The sequence below is a fragment of the Clinocottus analis genome, unplaced genomic scaffold (assembly GCF_023055335.1).
Source record: "Clinocottus analis isolate CAN_PGR_092001 unplaced genomic scaffold, fCliAna1.0.p SCAF_4, whole genome shotgun sequence".
In the NCBI taxonomy this organism is placed as follows: Eukaryota; Metazoa; Chordata; class Actinopteri; order Perciformes; family Cottidae; genus Clinocottus; species Clinocottus analis.
In genome coordinates, this window is record NW_027176153.1 from 11,516,723 (window position 1) to 11,534,160 (window position 17,438).

General features: G+C 42.1%; 1 protein-coding gene across 6 annotated transcripts in view; it reads right to left on the reverse strand.

Annotated features, from left to right (window-relative positions):
* Positions 1-17,438, reverse strand: part of bsna (bassoon presynaptic cytomatrix protein a) — a 135,631-nt gene that overhangs the window by 70,067 nt on the left and 48,126 nt on the right. For 5 of the 6 annotated variants that reach the window (XM_068597412.1, XM_068597413.1, XM_068597410.1 and 2 more), the window contains exon 3: positions 2,181-3,953. In XM_068597412.1, the coding sequence (XP_068453513.1) occupies positions 2,181-3,953 (1,773 nt within the window). Of the gene's footprint in view, positions 1-2,180; positions 3,954-4,872; positions 5,047-17,438 lie in introns of those variants that run through there. The other variant, XM_068597415.1, reaches the window with a different exon arrangement.

The following is a 17,438-nucleotide window of genomic DNA, read 5'->3' on the forward strand; positions in this document are numbered from 1 at the left end:
ACCTAATACATACATCCTAAATCTTTATTTTCACCTTCCCTTTCAAACTTTCTTTATTTCTCATTCTGTTTCTTCCTCTGTTCTTTCTTTTACCCCCAAGCCTGTGTCTGGATCAATAATGAGGAGGTGTGAGGGCAGTTGGCCTTTACACTAGCTTCACTGTGGCACGACTGAAAAGGAAGTCTGTCTTTAGTGCTTCAACTTCCCTTAAAACCTTCATTCAACCTTCTCTCATCCTTTGCCCTTTGCCTTGCTTGATCTAAAGTCGCTATCTTCATTTTCTCTCTCTTTTCTCCATCTCAACCATAGATTAATATATTGACCTTTTTATTTCCCCTCTCATTTTTCCTTCTGTCTCTTTCTTCAACTTTCTCATCTGGACTAAGAATCCATGAAAATTTTAGTAAAAAGAAACTTCACTCAAAATGAGGCTTTAATAGCAAACTAGTACATTGTCAGTTCAAAACAAGCCAAAGAGGGTTTTTTTTTTTCAAGTACATTCATTCGGAAGTTTAAATTGGGTTTGATCGAGCCAGTAACTTATTACGCTGGTATTTTTTTGCAACCAAACACAGTAAGTAACATGTCCACAGATAGAAGGTAGACAGTGCATGACTGATTTAATGAGACAGAACTGTTGACTAAGCACAATAATACAGCTTGTTTTACTGTTTTGGAGCAGCCATCTTGGATTTTTTTTTGGTTGGTGGAGACTTTCAGGGTCACTTCAGGTGACTGGGAACGAAAACATTCCGTCGTCCCGGCGCAAATGAAACCCAACGTTGATATTGTTTTACAATCTATGGAAAGTGAACTGTACCTAGCATGCCGTTCAGCACGGTAACCGTTATTTTGTGGTCCCGTTGCAATACACTACACAGTATATAGATATTGCACTACTAATAAATAGGTCAAGCGCTCACTCGACACTGCACTTCCTTGTGTCCTCAGCAACACACCTGCCAAGTGAGTTTTAGGATTGATTTGTTTCAGTAACTTGGAGTGAAGCGCAGATTGTTTCCCAGTAGTTGCTATTGCTATGAGTTTTTATTGGCAATTTATCTGGCATTTTATCTGATAAAGCAAGTTAGTTCTCAAAGAAGAGAAAGTATGATGTGAAACATTGTCTTGTGAACACAAAGCCACTGAACACTGAATCCTTATAGGGAAGTTAAAATATTAAAAAAGTGCATACACACAGTACATGATATACGCATTAATTTGTTATTTCAGCATGTCTGCGGCAAGAGTTATATTTAGTTTGAAACACGGGAGCTTGATGAACGAGAAGTATGTGGTACTAATATTTCAAAGGCGCCTTAAATGATTTTGGTCTGGAACCAGCCAGCTACTGAAAGAGGGAATCTGTTGGTTTTGAGCTGAATGTCGATGCTTTTATTCCACATTTCCTTCAGAACGCTTAATTGTTTTTAATGGGGACTTTTGGAGGATTAATCAACGAGCTGAAGGAGATCCGAATCAAAATTTCAAATCAAATCAAATAAATGGAGCTTTGAAGCCTCAAACTATTTGGTACAGCCCTACGTTTGTCTTACATTGATAAGTTTCATATTCTATTAAGGCTGACTTACAGAGGTCCATTCATGTGGGGTGCTGAATTAATGTTATTATTTTAGTTACAGGGCCCTAAATAATAGTGAGGCGCGTCTGGCTATATTGAAGCCTATTACATAGCTGGGTGTTTTTGTTTTTCAGCATTGTGGTTTATCTTTGAAATGTGTGCAGAAGCTTTGTGATGGCGTTGTATCGGTAAGCTAAACATGAATAATAATAATATAAATAATAATAAATAAAATAAAATATTACATAAACATAAACCAATCTCTTTCTGCTTGCTCACTCGCACTCTCAGTAGACTGCATATGTGCAAATGTGAAAATTAGGCCTATTATTGTCCGTTTCACAAAATACTGTCAGCGCCCTAGAGGATTACAAAACATGAAAGCAGTCGGTCAAAGCAGTAAAGTTGGGCAACATTCACACCCAAACCGACATTGGGGAATTGAGCAGTAAAACAACAAGAACATGTTTCATGTAAAACGCCACTGTAAAGACAGTATGCTGTGCAACACGTTTTTCTTGCTGATTACATACACATGTATCTGTGTGTGAGAGACCTTGTGTGTACACTGCACTGCATGTATGTGTACTCCTCTTACCTCCACCAGATGTGGCGTGGGGTTGAAGCCACACAGGTTACACACTTGGCTGTGGCACTGTGTACAGGTGTTGTAGTTGGGCGGGTCGGCGCTGCCGATGTTCAGTTCTGTTTTACAAAGAGGACAGTTCACTTTAGGCTTCACAGGCTCTGGAGCAGGCACAGGGGCCACCACGGGCTCGTGCTTCTGCAGCGCCTTTTGCAGATGAGTAGGTGTTTGCTGATGTTGCAGTCCTTGCGGCCCTTTTTGATGATGCGCGGGCGACGGTTGTTGTGGCATTCCTTGCTGCTTTTGGATTGGTGCATGTGGTCCACCAATTTGGGAACCTCCCATTTGACTCTGTGTATGAGGACCCCCCATTTGGCTTGATGGATAAGGGCCACCCATTTGGCTTTGTGTATGAGGGCCCCCCATTTGGCTTGATGGATAAGGGCCTCCCATTTGGCTCTGTGTATGAGGACCCCCCATTTGGCTTGATGGATAAGGGCCTCCCATTTGGCTCTGTTTATGAGGACTCCCCATTTGGCTCGGTGGATAAGGGCCTCCCATTTGGCTCGGCGCATGAGGACCACCCATTTGGCTCGGCGCATGAGGACCACCCATTTGACTCGGCGCATGAGGACCACCCATTTGGCTCGGCGCATGAGGACCAGCCATTTTGTTCGGGACATGAGGGCCACCCATTTGACTTGCCACTTGTGGGCCACCCATTTGGCTCGGCGCTTGAGGGCCAGCCATTTGAGTTGGACCATGAGGGCCTCCCATACTGAATGGTTTGGTGCCAGGAGCCCCTTGTTGTTGCTGCCTGTTGTCAGGACTTGTATTACTGAACACCACCTTGCCCCGTGCAGGGCTTGGCTGGGTGGAGGCAGTGGATAGGGGGTCCACATTGATCAGGGTGCTCGCCTGATTGAGCAGCGATGCTCCAAAGCCAAACAGTTTGGTCAGACCGTCCTGGGCAGGAGGAGGGGCCTGACTCTGAGGTCTGTGGGCAGGGGAGGAGCCAGCACTTCTGGTCTGGTCATGGTGCCGCGCCATAGACTGATGCATTGGAGAGCCGCGACCCAAATCGGGCTGGGACGGAGCCTTGGCCAAACCAGGGAGGGGCACAGCGCCAGGGTGGGGAATCCGTGGACCCCCAGGCTGGTTGAGGCCTCCTGTAGGACCTCCAACAACTCCTTGAGTCCCGGTACCTCTCTGAGAGTATGGGTCGGACTTCATGCCTTGCTGAAAGGACCCTGTCTGAGTCTGCGGGCCGCTCGGGCCTTGGTGTCTCTGCAAGCCTGGAGAGGTATGAGGCTGAGTCTGGGGCCCTGGCTTGGACCCAGGGTATGTCTGGGGCTGAGACTGGGGATACTGCTGTGACTGGGAGTATGGCTGGGCCTGGGAGTAGGGTTGACTTTGGCCGTAAGGCTGAGACTGATGCTGCTGCTGCTGCTGCTGCTGATGTTGTTGCTGCTGCTGTTGTTGTTGCTGCAGCTGCTGCTGTTGATGTTGCTGCTGCTGCTGCTGCTGCTGCTGCTGTTGATGTTGCTGCTGCTGCTGTTGATGTTGCTGCTGCTGCCGCTGGCTGGGCTGACTCTGTGCCAAAAGTTTGGGCTGTGCCGCTGCTGCTGGCTGTATTGGCTGAGGTGCAGGCTGCTGAGGCTGAACGATGGGTTTGGCTTGATGGGACGGAGAATGAATCTGCTGTTGGCTCTTAGATCGAGGCGTGGTCATATCAATGCCAAGAGCTCTTTGCATTTGACAATTCAGACACAGCCACTCCTGGACCTGCAGACAGAGAACAGACAGGTTTGATGTTATTTAACCTTCCCTGTGCAGAATCATTTTAGTTTGAAAATATGGCATAAATATTCGGTATCAGTTCGGTATCAGTTTCCAACTCGTCATTGATGCTAAAAATCCATACTGAGGGAGATATATCTAATAACTGTGTAATAACTTATGACCGTACCAATCCTTCCAAATGGAAATGGGAATAATTAGAAAATATGGATTGCAGATAGATAGGGTTGCAGCAATGCTTGACAATTTGTACTTAATGGCTCAGCCAATGGCCCCTCAGTGGCCCAGTCAGTGAAAACTTGAAGAGGTTATGACTGCTGTTTGCTTTAGCGATGTTAGAAAAGTTAAAGCAAGTACAACGAAAGATTGAAAAAAAAAAAGGTATATGAAGATCTGGCAGCGAAGCTTTTAAAAATCTGTATGATTAATTGATTTTCTCTGTCAAAGATGATAGCTATTGATTGCTTTAAATATCCTCGACAACTCAGACAGAGTGCACCAGTGTCTCTTCTAAACCACATGGACACTCAATTAATTTAGCCAACTTCAAAGCTGCAGATGATAGAGAGAGTGCATTTGGATAGCTACACATAAGAATATGGTCCATCTTTCTTCCCGTTAAAAACCGAAGTGCAGAAAGAATATCAACCAGAAATAGAAGGAGAGGTAAGTAAATCAACCATAAATTGACTGCAGCGCTGAGTGATTGCTAAGCCAAAACCGCAATCTGAGTGAAAAAGCATGACATCTCTCACAGACACAGACATAAATCCACACGGGTACACAAGTATGCACATCAAGTGACACGAGCAAGACACAAACAGATATAATAACAGACACACACAGTCAAAAAAATTGATACGAAACATCCATCAGCATCTAAAAATAAAAATAAAAGCATCACCCCTCCTCCTCTCCATGTCTTCCTCCTTCCTTCTCTTCTTCCTCCAGATGAGAGCTGATTCTCCCTTGTGTCCAAACCTTGCTTGGCTCTCTAATTCCTCCCGACTGCAAAAAGCACACAGCTCCTCTCTTAACTGTGTCAACCGGCTGTCGTCCTGTCTGTCCTACCGTGTCTTTGCATCCTCCCCAACCACCCAGCCGCCATGTATAGAGCTATTTTTGCTCCTCTGCAAGCAGAGCAAAGCTAGTAAATCTGTGCACGTTTCAAGCGTTTCTCCCATCCCCTTTCCTTCCCACAATGCAATGCGCAAACGTACTGTATCACCCCGCTCGCTATCCACTGAAACCCCCCTCGTCTTTTTTTGTTAAAGGACAAGTGCCTCCGTGTGTTTGAGGGGAAGATGTGTGTGTGTGTGGGGGGGGGATGTCTGCATCAGTCACGTACCCAAACTAAGCACTTCCTCCCACTGTGCTGTCCCAGCCTGCTTTGCTGTCTGGTATTTTCTAGCTTGGCAGCATTACTGATCCCATTCTGTTAACTCAGCAGCTACAGCCTGACGTCCTCCTTTCCTCCATAACACATTCTCTTTGTAGCTGCCTTTCCTCTCCTCTCAGCTTCTCCCCTCTGTTTATTTCTTTATTTTCTTGACATACCCTAACACTTTCCCGTTTTTCTTGCTTTCCTGTCTTCACCCCCATGTTTCTGTTCTCTCTCTGATCAGCTTGAAAATGTAGGTCTCGTTCCTTGAATAGCTGAGGCGGAAGGAGATTTGAAAGTATAATTTTGCTGTGCATGCTCCTCCCACGTTGTGCTGCCATAATTACATCTGATGAAGATGGCGAGAGGGAGATGAAGAGAGGTAGATAAGGAGAAAGAAAAAGGAGGGGGCTGGTTTTAATGAGTCCCTGTCTTTCCCTCTGCTTCATAAGCAACATCACAAGAGACACTTGGATGAATGAGGGATAAAGCAAGGGATGGAGGGACGGGAAAGAGCAGGGAGGAGATGGAGCGAACCGTGGAGGGAGAGGAGTCAGCAGTTTTTTAATCCAGGCAGCTCTTCAGCTCTCATCATGTCAAGCTTAATCAACAGAAGCACAGCATATCCACCTCTGCTTCACTGTGGTTAAAACCAGTTAATCCTGAACACACCTGAGTCCTGTTGCTAACAAGTGAGGAGGAATCACGTTCCTCTGGGTTTGTGTCAAGGTTCAGGTTTCATCTCACTGCATTGAGGCAGTTGACGGGAGTTGTCCAAGAGACGGAGTGGAGATGAAATAACTCTTCACTTACGAAGCAAAGATACCTTCCTCGATCAGCTGACCCTCTAAAAACTGCCTCAGGCCTGATGTTGAAAACTACATCTCCGACAGAGGATGATAAGCCGGCCGTAGTTTGGACAAATTTGTCTTAGGACCCTCTAAGCATTCGAGAACAGGTGTCACCTCAAGCTATAGACAATTTACCACTTCATGGTCCACTTTGCACGCATTAAGGTCAGTAATGTCTTTTCGAAGATGAAGATGAGCTCTTAAAATCTAAAACTTCTGAATTTGCACTCTCCTCCACAAAAATGTTTGTAATTTTATAGAAAAACTCATGTTCGCTGACGCAAAGTTGAGCCTATTTTTTTGTACAATCATATTTAATGTCATAATGTTTATTTTAAATTAAAAGTGCTAATGTTAATGGCTTGAAGTAAAGAAGAAACATGTGCCATTATATGTTAGGGATGGAGTTGCAAAGTTTCTGGGCATCACAGAGCATTTGGACCCCCAGTGGGGGTGTAGCCTCCAGCCAATAAGTGCTGCAGAAATGAGTCCCAAAACCCCCCAAATTAGTTAAAATGTTTTTACTTACAGTCCCCTCGTTTTTTTGAATAGTATTTTGATTAAACACCTAGAATAAAGATTGTGTTAACACAAGCTTGAGAGACTTTAACGTGTTGTTCAGCACCGTAGAACACTTATAACCCTCTTGTTCATTTTGAAGCTTTTTAAGTGTCTTATATAAGACGCTTGGGAGCAGCACAACTGTATGAGCAGGGTGAGCAGCGCCGTTCTCAATCTCAGGTCAAACACTGCTGCTCTGACACGTACTGAGGCTCACAAGACCACACAGACAGGCACATGAGCAGCATGATGGTGCGTGTGTTTGGCTGCATTCCTTCAAAATCTAGCACCTCCACCAGGTTTTTGGGGCGACGTGGACGTGTTTATTTGTCATTTGTAAGGTTTTATTCTTCTGATTCATGGCTTTGTTCTTACTACATCTCTCTCAATAGCTCTAGCTCGCTGGACCACCGCTGCGCTCTCTCTTTCTCTCCCTCTCTCCCTCGCTCCCCTGTTGAGAAAAGAGGAGGGGGGGGATTTTGAATGCTGTTTGCCCAACAACAACATAGGTTGTTTGTCAGTGCGTTCTGAATTGTTCCGTGATGAAAATGATTTATAAGAGCATTTTCTGACCAGCCACTTTCATGGTAAAGGTCTGTTAACTGAATTTAATTTGCATGTTTTATTTCTGTTCTGCACAACACAAGAGCCATAGACGACCATGCACACACCTGGGGGGTATTAAGCGGGTTGTGAGGAAACTCAGAGGAAGTTAACCCTGAGTTAAGGGAAACTCAGAGTCAGTCACCATGGTAACAGACCCTGTGAACATAACCTGCTCGCTGGCAGGTTTTCGACAAGAAACACAGAGTTTCAACCCGTCTCCTCCCACATGGAGAAAGCTGCTAGACATGGATTGCCCATTCCTACCGGATCCGACTGGCATGGAAGCCTTATTGGTTCAAAACGCTTTACGTCGCGAGAGTCTTCCGACCGGATGAGACGTTTTATCATTTCAGAGGAACATCTGTGAGAAACCTGCGGCTGTTCCTGTGGACGTGCACTGACATCAGAGCAAAGTTTATGCGTCGCGCTACGTTTTTTTTGCAAACGTTTTCTTTACAACATCGGGGATGCAGAGCACTTCAGAAAGGGAAAAATTGTGTAGATGTGAGGAAAAGTAACCTCGATACTTTAATTAGTATTTTAATGTGTGTTGGTGTCGGCTACAGCGTCACACTTTAAAGGACTTCAATAGGTATAAAATAAAAATGTGTAAGTGTCTCTTATGTGGGGTTTTAAGTGAGAAGACGTGTAAAAACAACTTTTTATAATGGGATTAATTTACTATTTCAAGTAGCCACTAAATTAATATTTACTTTGTTTAATAGCCGAAGTCAATTATAAGAAATGTAATTAAAATTAAAGTCAGGCGCAGTCATAGCCTAGCAATATATGCTTTACCTTTTTTAAGTATGTTTTTATATTTCATTTTTAGCTGCTTCCAGGTCCTTCTTACCCCTGTTGGATTGCACCTACATGAAAATCAGATTTCATTGCTACTTATATTCATAACTATAGGCTGCTACGATCTTACGGTTAAATGTTAAGTCAGTGGAATAGACAGTCAAACTTCCGCGTTGACTCGGGCAGCAGTCTTTCCCCATGCCGTCTCTCTCTCCTTCGCTGCTGGAACTGTTTTGCCTTTGTAGTGAAATACGTGCTCATATTCACCGTGGGCCTGCAGAAGCACCTCCAACGCCATCGCTGTGAAATATGTTGATCTGTTATTTACCGTTGTCATGGTGACCCGTGATATCGGGGCTCCATTGATGATGCTTTTTACAATAGTCATGCACGCGCTGAACTCAGGGTGAACATACTCAGAGTTGACTGAACCAACGCAGATCAGCTGATCTGGAACCGGAAACTCAGAGTTTCTCATCTCAGAGTAAGTCAACTCAGAGTTCAGGGATAGACTCAGAGTTTGTTGAACCTCCTTTCTGGAAAAAAAAACCCTGATCTCCTGCATCGTAGCTCCTTGAATGAGCAAAACACACTACAAATGTCAGTTTTGTTCTCAGATAGAAATAACTCTTTCCATGTGCCTTGTAAAGTGCACGTTTGTTCATTTTGTCTCTCGTCCCTCTGCCGAAGCTCAGCCTGTCAATCACTTATAATCAACGACACGCCCCTCCAGCTGCTTGAGGCAAACATTTGTATTGCTAATATTTTCCCCCAAAGACTTGTATTTTTTAGTAAAAATTCAGTTGGTCTGCAAATAAAACAAGTTTATTGTTAAAAAAAAAGATTGTGGTCATGGTTAAAACAGACTCATGACGCATTTAGTTTGAGAAAGTTGGGCAGCGGTGATAGTCACACACAGTGCCATTCAACAACATAACACTATGTCTGCCGATTACTACGACAGAGATTAGACGTTATATAATATGATAAAAAGGTCTGACGCAAATTAACTCACACAAGTGGAAATACACATGCACACACAGATGCCTATTTATACCCACAAATTGAAATACTACACACACACACACACACACACACACACACACACACACACACACACACATACACACACACACAGACACTGCAGACCATGACTGCAGCCTTTCATCCCCAGCTTATCCTAAGACGCTCAGCTCTCCTCAAACCTTCAGGACTCTGATTTCCTCGATTTCTGTTCTTTTGCTCACTCTTATTTTTCTGCAGACAACTCTCCATTCACTGAACTACACACACACACACACACACACACACACACACACACACACACACACACACACAGAGACACACACACAGGTCTGATTTCATCTGGTAAGAGTCACTAATTACCTGGAGGTCAGGTCTATCTAAGAGGTTGAATTTTGTCAATATTGAGTCTCGAATACATGCACACACATACACACACCACTGGGGAGTTTGTGTCCTGCAATTATATGAAATAGTTACAAAGTTTTGATTCCTTCGTGGACATAAATTAGATAATTAAATAGAGCACAAGAGCACAATCTTCTTCCGAGGTCCAGCCTCTTCATTTTTACTTCATAGTCGGTCAATTGAAAGCCCTGGAAAACTTCATGGTTACTGGGTGATGTACGTAGTAGGCTACTTGAAGCAGGTGAACAGCACTATATATATATATATATATATATATATATATATATATATATATATATTAGAGCTGTGAAAAATAACGCGTTAACGCATTATGATTAAATTACAGGATTAATGCGTTCATTTTTTTAACGCGTTTAACGCATGCGCAGAATGAGCTTCCAATATTTAACTATTTAATGCAGTCAGACGTAGATGTCAGATGTTCACTCGGGAAGACGTTGTCGTTTCACCAGCACAACCAGCCTTAACATCTCAACCCGCAGCATGTTGGTCGGCGAGAGGCGTTCAAGAGCAATGCGTCAAACCAGCCTCACTGAACAACGTAGACACCTCACTCAGTCTGCCTGTGACAAGCTGAGCAGCACAGTTGCGGGATTAATATTGTTGAGGATGAGGGGTTCACCAAAGTTTTGCGAGTGGCAACGGGAACCCGAGCATCAAAGCACCGCAAAGACGCACAATCATGACACAAATCCACGCGCTGCATAAAGCTGGAAAGAACAAAACGGAAAATGACTTGGCTGCTGTGGATCATGTGGCGCTGACAGGAGATCACTGGACTTCTGTAATGAGAGTTACCTGGTGACCAGACGTCCTCTTTTACCCGGACGTGTCCTCTTTTCGAGACCTAAAAATGCGTCCGGCAGGGATTCCAAAACGTCCGGGATTTTGCCTCGTGTGATATTTATGTTTCTCTGGGTCTTTCACAAACTAGTTATTACGCCCTTACAACTTGTGGAAACGGTATCTTACGTTCATCTTCTTGCGCGAGCTCTGACCGTAGAGAGAACTGTCATTGGTCGACCGATATCAGGGTTCTCAGATGCACGATAATTATCCTCCAAATACAACCATGTTGAGCCTTTGGTACGATACTACATCACAACATCAACACTGAGCACCTTGTCACCTCCACTCGCGACGAATATCCTGTTACGCTCTGAAGAAACTAGTTCGGCTTAAAACATCGCCGCATCGATAATCGACTGGAATTTCAGCGACAAACTTTTTTTTTGGTAGTTTAGCACGACTTTTTTATGAGCTGAATGTCGTGTAGATGCACAACTGTGGATGAAGCGATAACGGGGTTCACCTTACGGCCTGTAGCTGCATTGTTTACAACAGCACCCCATTGTACAAATGACAATGTGTGTGTATATATGTCTTTTATCATTAATCTTTGTTTTTACAAAAATATACTGAGAATATCGGTAATATGTGATTAATCTGATTAAAAATTTTAATCATTTCACAGCCCTATTATATATATATAAATTATACACCTGTATAATGTGTGCACTAAAATTAACCAAAATGTGGGATTTATTTTTAACATAATCTGACCGTATGACTTGCTTGGATCTCTGCAGTGCGATAACTTTTGGCTTTAACATGTAGGCAGAGTGGAGAGCAAAACATTGAAATGAATGCAGCTGAACGCCCATTGCAACATCTGTTCAAATAGTTGTTGGAGTGTGAAACTTATCCCATAACATGCAGCTCTCGGAGTTGAAGTTGCACAAGAGTTCATTGCGACAAATTACTCTTAATGTAATTTGTTATTAATTAGTATTGAGATGTGGAGAGAGGAGCAGAAAGGAGGAGGGAGAAAAGCCGAGATCCAATCAAAGAATTAAAACAGCATGGAGCTGAGAATCTATGAGGTCGTGCGTCCTTCCATCGTTTTAACCCTGATGTTTTTACTCCTACTCTCTACTAATTAAGGGAATAGCCAATAGGACGTAAACGGGGTTCAGTGGCCTAAATTAGAACGAATACAGTTCATGTAGAACGAAGAAGAAGAAGAAGAAGAAGAAGAAGAAGAAGAAGAAGAAGAAGAAGAAGAAGAAGAAGAAGAAGAAGAAAAAGAAGAAGAAGAAGAAGAAGAAGAAATATAAGAAGAAGAAAAATTGCAAGTCATTTTTATGTTGGGGTCCAGAGCATGGTCTCCTAAAAATGTAATTCCCAAACAACCAATCTGCATTGTTAATTACCTGTCAAGGGAAACGTAATTTATTATTTACCCGGGAGACAGCTGTTTTCTTCAAATAAAAAATATTAAAATATATTTTATATATATATTAATTACAAAAGAAGAAAAGATACGTTTACCCTGAAAACCGAGAACGCAGTTTAGTTGTATGGGAATGCAATACCCTCATCTTTACACTTTCTCTTTTGATTAGTGGCTTTATGTCACTCATACATCTTCACTATCTCCCGGTATACCCTACACACAGACAGACATGCACGCACACACACGCACACACACACACACACACACACACACACACACACACACACACACACACACTAACCTTTGAAAAGAAGTCTCCGTTCTGTCATCAGATAAGAGAAAAAAAGACAGTTTAAGCGTTTTCCTGTGGCTGTCGTACGCAAAGTGTAGCTTGGACACGAACCAAGTCACACTAAAAAAAACGAACACACACACACACACACACACACACACACACACACAGTATACACTCAGACTCGCTGACCAGCTGTCATCATAAAATATTCATATCACATATCTCCAAACACTGAGAGTACTGAACCGACGGTAACGCGATGTCACGGAGAACACTTCCAAACGTCTGCAAACAGAGTTTTACTTTTACTTTTAACTTTTACTCTTACTTCACTTAACACAATAAAACAACTTCTACGTGTTCCTTCACGTGGCTGCTGATCGCACACAACCGGGGAACTATCCGAGGCAACCGGTGACAGTACTGGCAACCATTTGGATGATTTTATTTCTGTAATCTTTACACGACTTATAACATGCTCACCCGCAACAATTGTAGAAAGAAATATAAGTTTGTATCTTGACATTTGGCATAAAAAACACAGGTTTTTGGTGAAAAAAGTTTATCTTTGTAATAACTGAATTGTACTCGTATTGAAATAAGGATGGGCAGTATGACCACATTTAGTATGAGACAGTATATGACACATGCCGTGATGAAAGATTTTATTCATATCACCTCCCTGCATATAGAATATTATACTTTAACAATAAATAAAACCTATGCAATTTTAACGTAAAATTAAAATTGCATGTTTTATTTTATTGTTTTGTCCTATGCAGCACTAAGAATTAGCCCTTGGCTATATGTTAATCTCAGTTTGATTCTTTTGACACTAAGGATCAAATATGGACATAAACTGAAAACATAATGATGTTTTTAAGTGTGACTTCTAAATTCAATCTGTTTTCCTTACGACAACACATGGGCGAGTGAACCAGCACAGTGGGGGTGGAAGTAGAGAACAACACCTGCTTCAAACAATTTCAGGAGCCGAAATATTTCATAGCACAATGTCTCTCACTTTGAAGTAATGGTGGAAGGTCTATTATAGAAATATGAGTTTGATATGGTTACAGGGGCTTTTATTACATCAAGCTGCGGTTGAATTAACTCTCTCTGAGCTGAAATTGGCTCGAGGTGGCTGGAGATGTCACATGTGATGTAAAGCAAACGAAGCCCACCGCAGGCATTGGACATTGTTAGTGGTTTGGCGTTGTGGTCTGGCCCGAGCGGCTCACTTTCTCTGTCTGGCTCAACACATATTACTGCGTGGACTGTCGACACACCAATACCCACATGTACTGTAGTGCATTAGACAACCTCACATATGCGGTTCCATATGCACCGGCACACAGGGACGCGTACGCAGCTTTTAATAGCTTCTAAAGTGACACTGCGAGATAAAGCACATTAATTTATCGACCACTCCTACAGGTTTTCTTGCTTTATCTCTGAGAAACGGGTTTAATAACTATTTCTTCAATCATGTGCACTTCCTTATTGAAGCATTCTACAAATGATTGTTGATTGATTGTTTCTACGTCGCGTGATAAACAAACAACACATTCAGCAGTTTTATCAGATACGGTTGCTCGGACAGAACATTTTTCACGTTCTTTGAAGAAATGTTTTGATAACAGTTGTTATTTCTATAAGTTGACTTACATCCACCACCAATTAGCTCGCTAAAGGCGGGATGATGATGTCCCGACAAGGCTCTGATTGGTTGACTGTTTCTCTATCCAGCAGAACGTCAGTGGGTAAAACAACAAAGCTATATGAATCGCTAAGCTTTGACAAATATGTTCTTATGTTTTTAGTTGTGGTAATTTAGATGAGACAAATATTTATGATGCCTTTGAGGGAACTAAGATAAGTAAAGGACATTGCTTTGGACTGTAATAACCAGGATCAAGTAGAAATAAACGAATGCACAAAAGTGTTGCACATGATGTGCAAAAAAAAAAGCAGCAGGACGTCCTGTCAGTATGAAACGTGCATGAAGGGTTACTGCACGAAAATGATAAAATGTAACAAGGAAATATTAGATTCATAATGACAATGAATGTGGTATATGATGAAGGCCAATGTGAAATGTAGCGTTAGCGTTTCTGCAGCGGGCACGCGCTGTCCGTTACACATTTATCTTGACTGTCAGTCATTGAGTGGAGACTCTTATGCGGAGCGACCAGTGAGCGAACCGTTTGTCCGGCCGCTCACAGTCATGGCGGCAGACTAATGTACTGATCAATAGTCCTCACAGAGAGAGGACGTTCCAGGAAGTATTCCCCTAATGAAGCACTGAGATGCTAAAGCTAATTATGGAAACACTCAGGACCACACACTATTTTATTCCTTCCGCATACTTGTGACACGTTGACATGACGCCTCCTTTCGGCCACTAACCGCGACCTTGACCATCAAATCTACATGCCGACGTCTACAATAATCTAGTTCTGACCGGAACCAAGTCGTAAGCCCTTAAAAAGAGTTGTTTGCCATTCTACCAATTGTCACGAACAATTTTTCTTCAAAAGCTTATACTGTATCCAGCAGTATTCATTATTCAAATTACAAAACAGTTTTTTTTTTATATGTACTAAATTGGCTGGTTGCACAAGAATGAGACCAAGTACATTATAGTAGTCTTCAATCTAACACATTATTACGCACATTATTATTTCAGCATGTAATCGGTGTAAATTATATAAATCAATGACTTTCTGAATTCCATTGAGCTGCTTTATTTTCAGGGTCCTGGAATTGTTCATTCTGGCTCATTGTCTCTCCGTCATAGACTGCTGGGACTTTTTAACAGAGCACAGCCATCGTTAATGTTGACGCCACTTCCTGTACTATGATTATGATTTATAACGGTTTTATGCTTGCATTATTAACCGGTTGAAGCTGCCTTTTTTGCAACCACAATAAGATTGACGGCATCAAAACGAGGAGGGCCGTGCAAGTCGTTGTTTGACAGATTGAGGACATTTTGACGGATGAGATGCTGAAGATTTTAATGATAATGAATAACAGCTCTAATAAAAGTGAATACATAATTATATTGATACGTAACATTTGGAAAACTTCGGGTGTGGTCACACTTAATTAATTTACTTAAAAAAAAAGTTGACTTTGTAGAAGATGACTTTGTTCATTTAAAACAGGTTTTTAACAAGTGAACCTGGCTCTCGGCCATTCTGCTAGATTAAACATTTTCTCCCCAAGAGTGATATTCATATATGATTCACAAGATATTATTGGACATTTATTAGTTGCAGAAAACTGAACCAAATCTGATTCCAGTTCCTGTAACTTCATTCGTACTTCTCTGTTCGCCGGTAACACGGAGGCAATAAAAGGGGCATCAGTGGTATCCATCCTGAGTCATTTTGTTTTACTAATGTTGCCAAACTCTATATTTATATCTTTAATTTCCTATAACCCACTAATGCTTCTGGAAAAAATGGGCCACTGAACAAAGAGACGAGTCTGAAGCTTGAAATGTTACATCTAAAGGCACAGAGAACGACTCCTCCTTCATTCAGGACCTAATAGCACCTCAGCTGACAGTTCATTCCCTGCTTTGTCCTGATAAATGGACCACACACACACACACACACACACACACACACACACACACACACACACACACACACACAAAGGTCTATCTCAGCATGATTACCATCAGCAAGCTCCCAGCCAAGAGAAAGTCATAAAACACACTCACCAACCAATTCACACACACACACACACACACACACACACGCACACACACGCACACACACACACACACACACACACACACGCGCACACACAGTCCAACATCCGTTTCCAATTTCATAAATTATGTTCTTATCACGCCATCTCAGTCCATACTCTGTTGTCACAGTGCACATAAACACACCCTGTGCCCATCCTCAGTGTCACACACACATACACAAAAACACACAAACACACCCACACACACACTCAAACCACCTGTGCCATTCATCCATTGCCTCCCAACACTGAATAACCCCAACTGGTCGATTGTATTGACCGCTATCACACTATAATGCATGTTTCTTAATTAAAATCTGCCTCAGCACTTTGAGTCCAGTCCAATACGGCCAGATGAGATGTAATATAGCATGCAGGAATGAGGTTGTGTATTATGTTTCAGCAAGAATGAGACACAGAAAGAAAGGGATTTTGTGTGTGTGTGTGTGTGTGTGTGTGTGTGTGTGTGCGTGCGTGCGTGCGAGCGTGCGTGCGTGTGCGTGCGTGTGTGTGTGTGTGTGCACAACGTATGATTAAAAACCGTTGTCTAAACCTGTGCTGTTCAAGAGTAGATTAGAGTCAGATAAAATAAACAATACTATGAGTGTGCAATGGATGGATGGAAAACAGTAAGATCTCATTTTAAAAATAGAAACACAAATGATTAGATAAATAGGAGCAGAAAAAAGAAAAGGCAAAAGGGAGCTGTCAGAATAGAGCCTTTATAAATGGTAATGTCTCATGTGTTCAGAGACTCTGGCAATTATTAAAAACACTAATATGTTGCGCCACTACGAGACAAAGCACAGATCTTTTGAGCAAACGTACCTACTCACATCTGAAATGAAAGCACAGAAAATAATCAATCTAAGAGCCCAGAATAGAGCTGAAACTAGTGGTTTTACTAACCATGGACAAAGTCTAAAGTTCATCTTATTAGAAGATGAGAAGAATATAAGACTGGAGCTTTTTTGGTTGACATTAATTCATATCTGAATTAATTCAATTTAAAACTTTCTGTTCTGTTATTTATTCTAAAACGCATCACTTCTGTTACTTGAAATGAGGGAAGAACAATTGTTTAGTATGTGTGATTTATAATCCTTGTAGTTAAATTTAAAGACTCACAGTAAATTTTGTTGAGCTATTATTTATTTGAACTTTCTTTATTTGACTTCACAATCAATTGTTGACGACAAACACACGTTATTACACTGTTGGGCTTCTTAAATATTGATGGCAGTAAGACAGCTTGGGTTTAACATTATTGTGATGTTCTGCATGAGCGACTGGACCTCACTGAATTTTAATTGAGTATCCTAGAATAAAGGATGGAAAGAGAAAATGATGAAAAAGAGAGACTTAGGGTGGGTGATGGCTTTTGTGACGCCACGAAACAATAGTGCATTTCATGGTGGAATAGAAAGTGGGGAAATGATGTGCCGGCATCGTAGAGACGGTGCCATTGGAAATTCAATTAGGATCCTTTTCACAGTGGACACACAAATTCCCAGGTTCAACA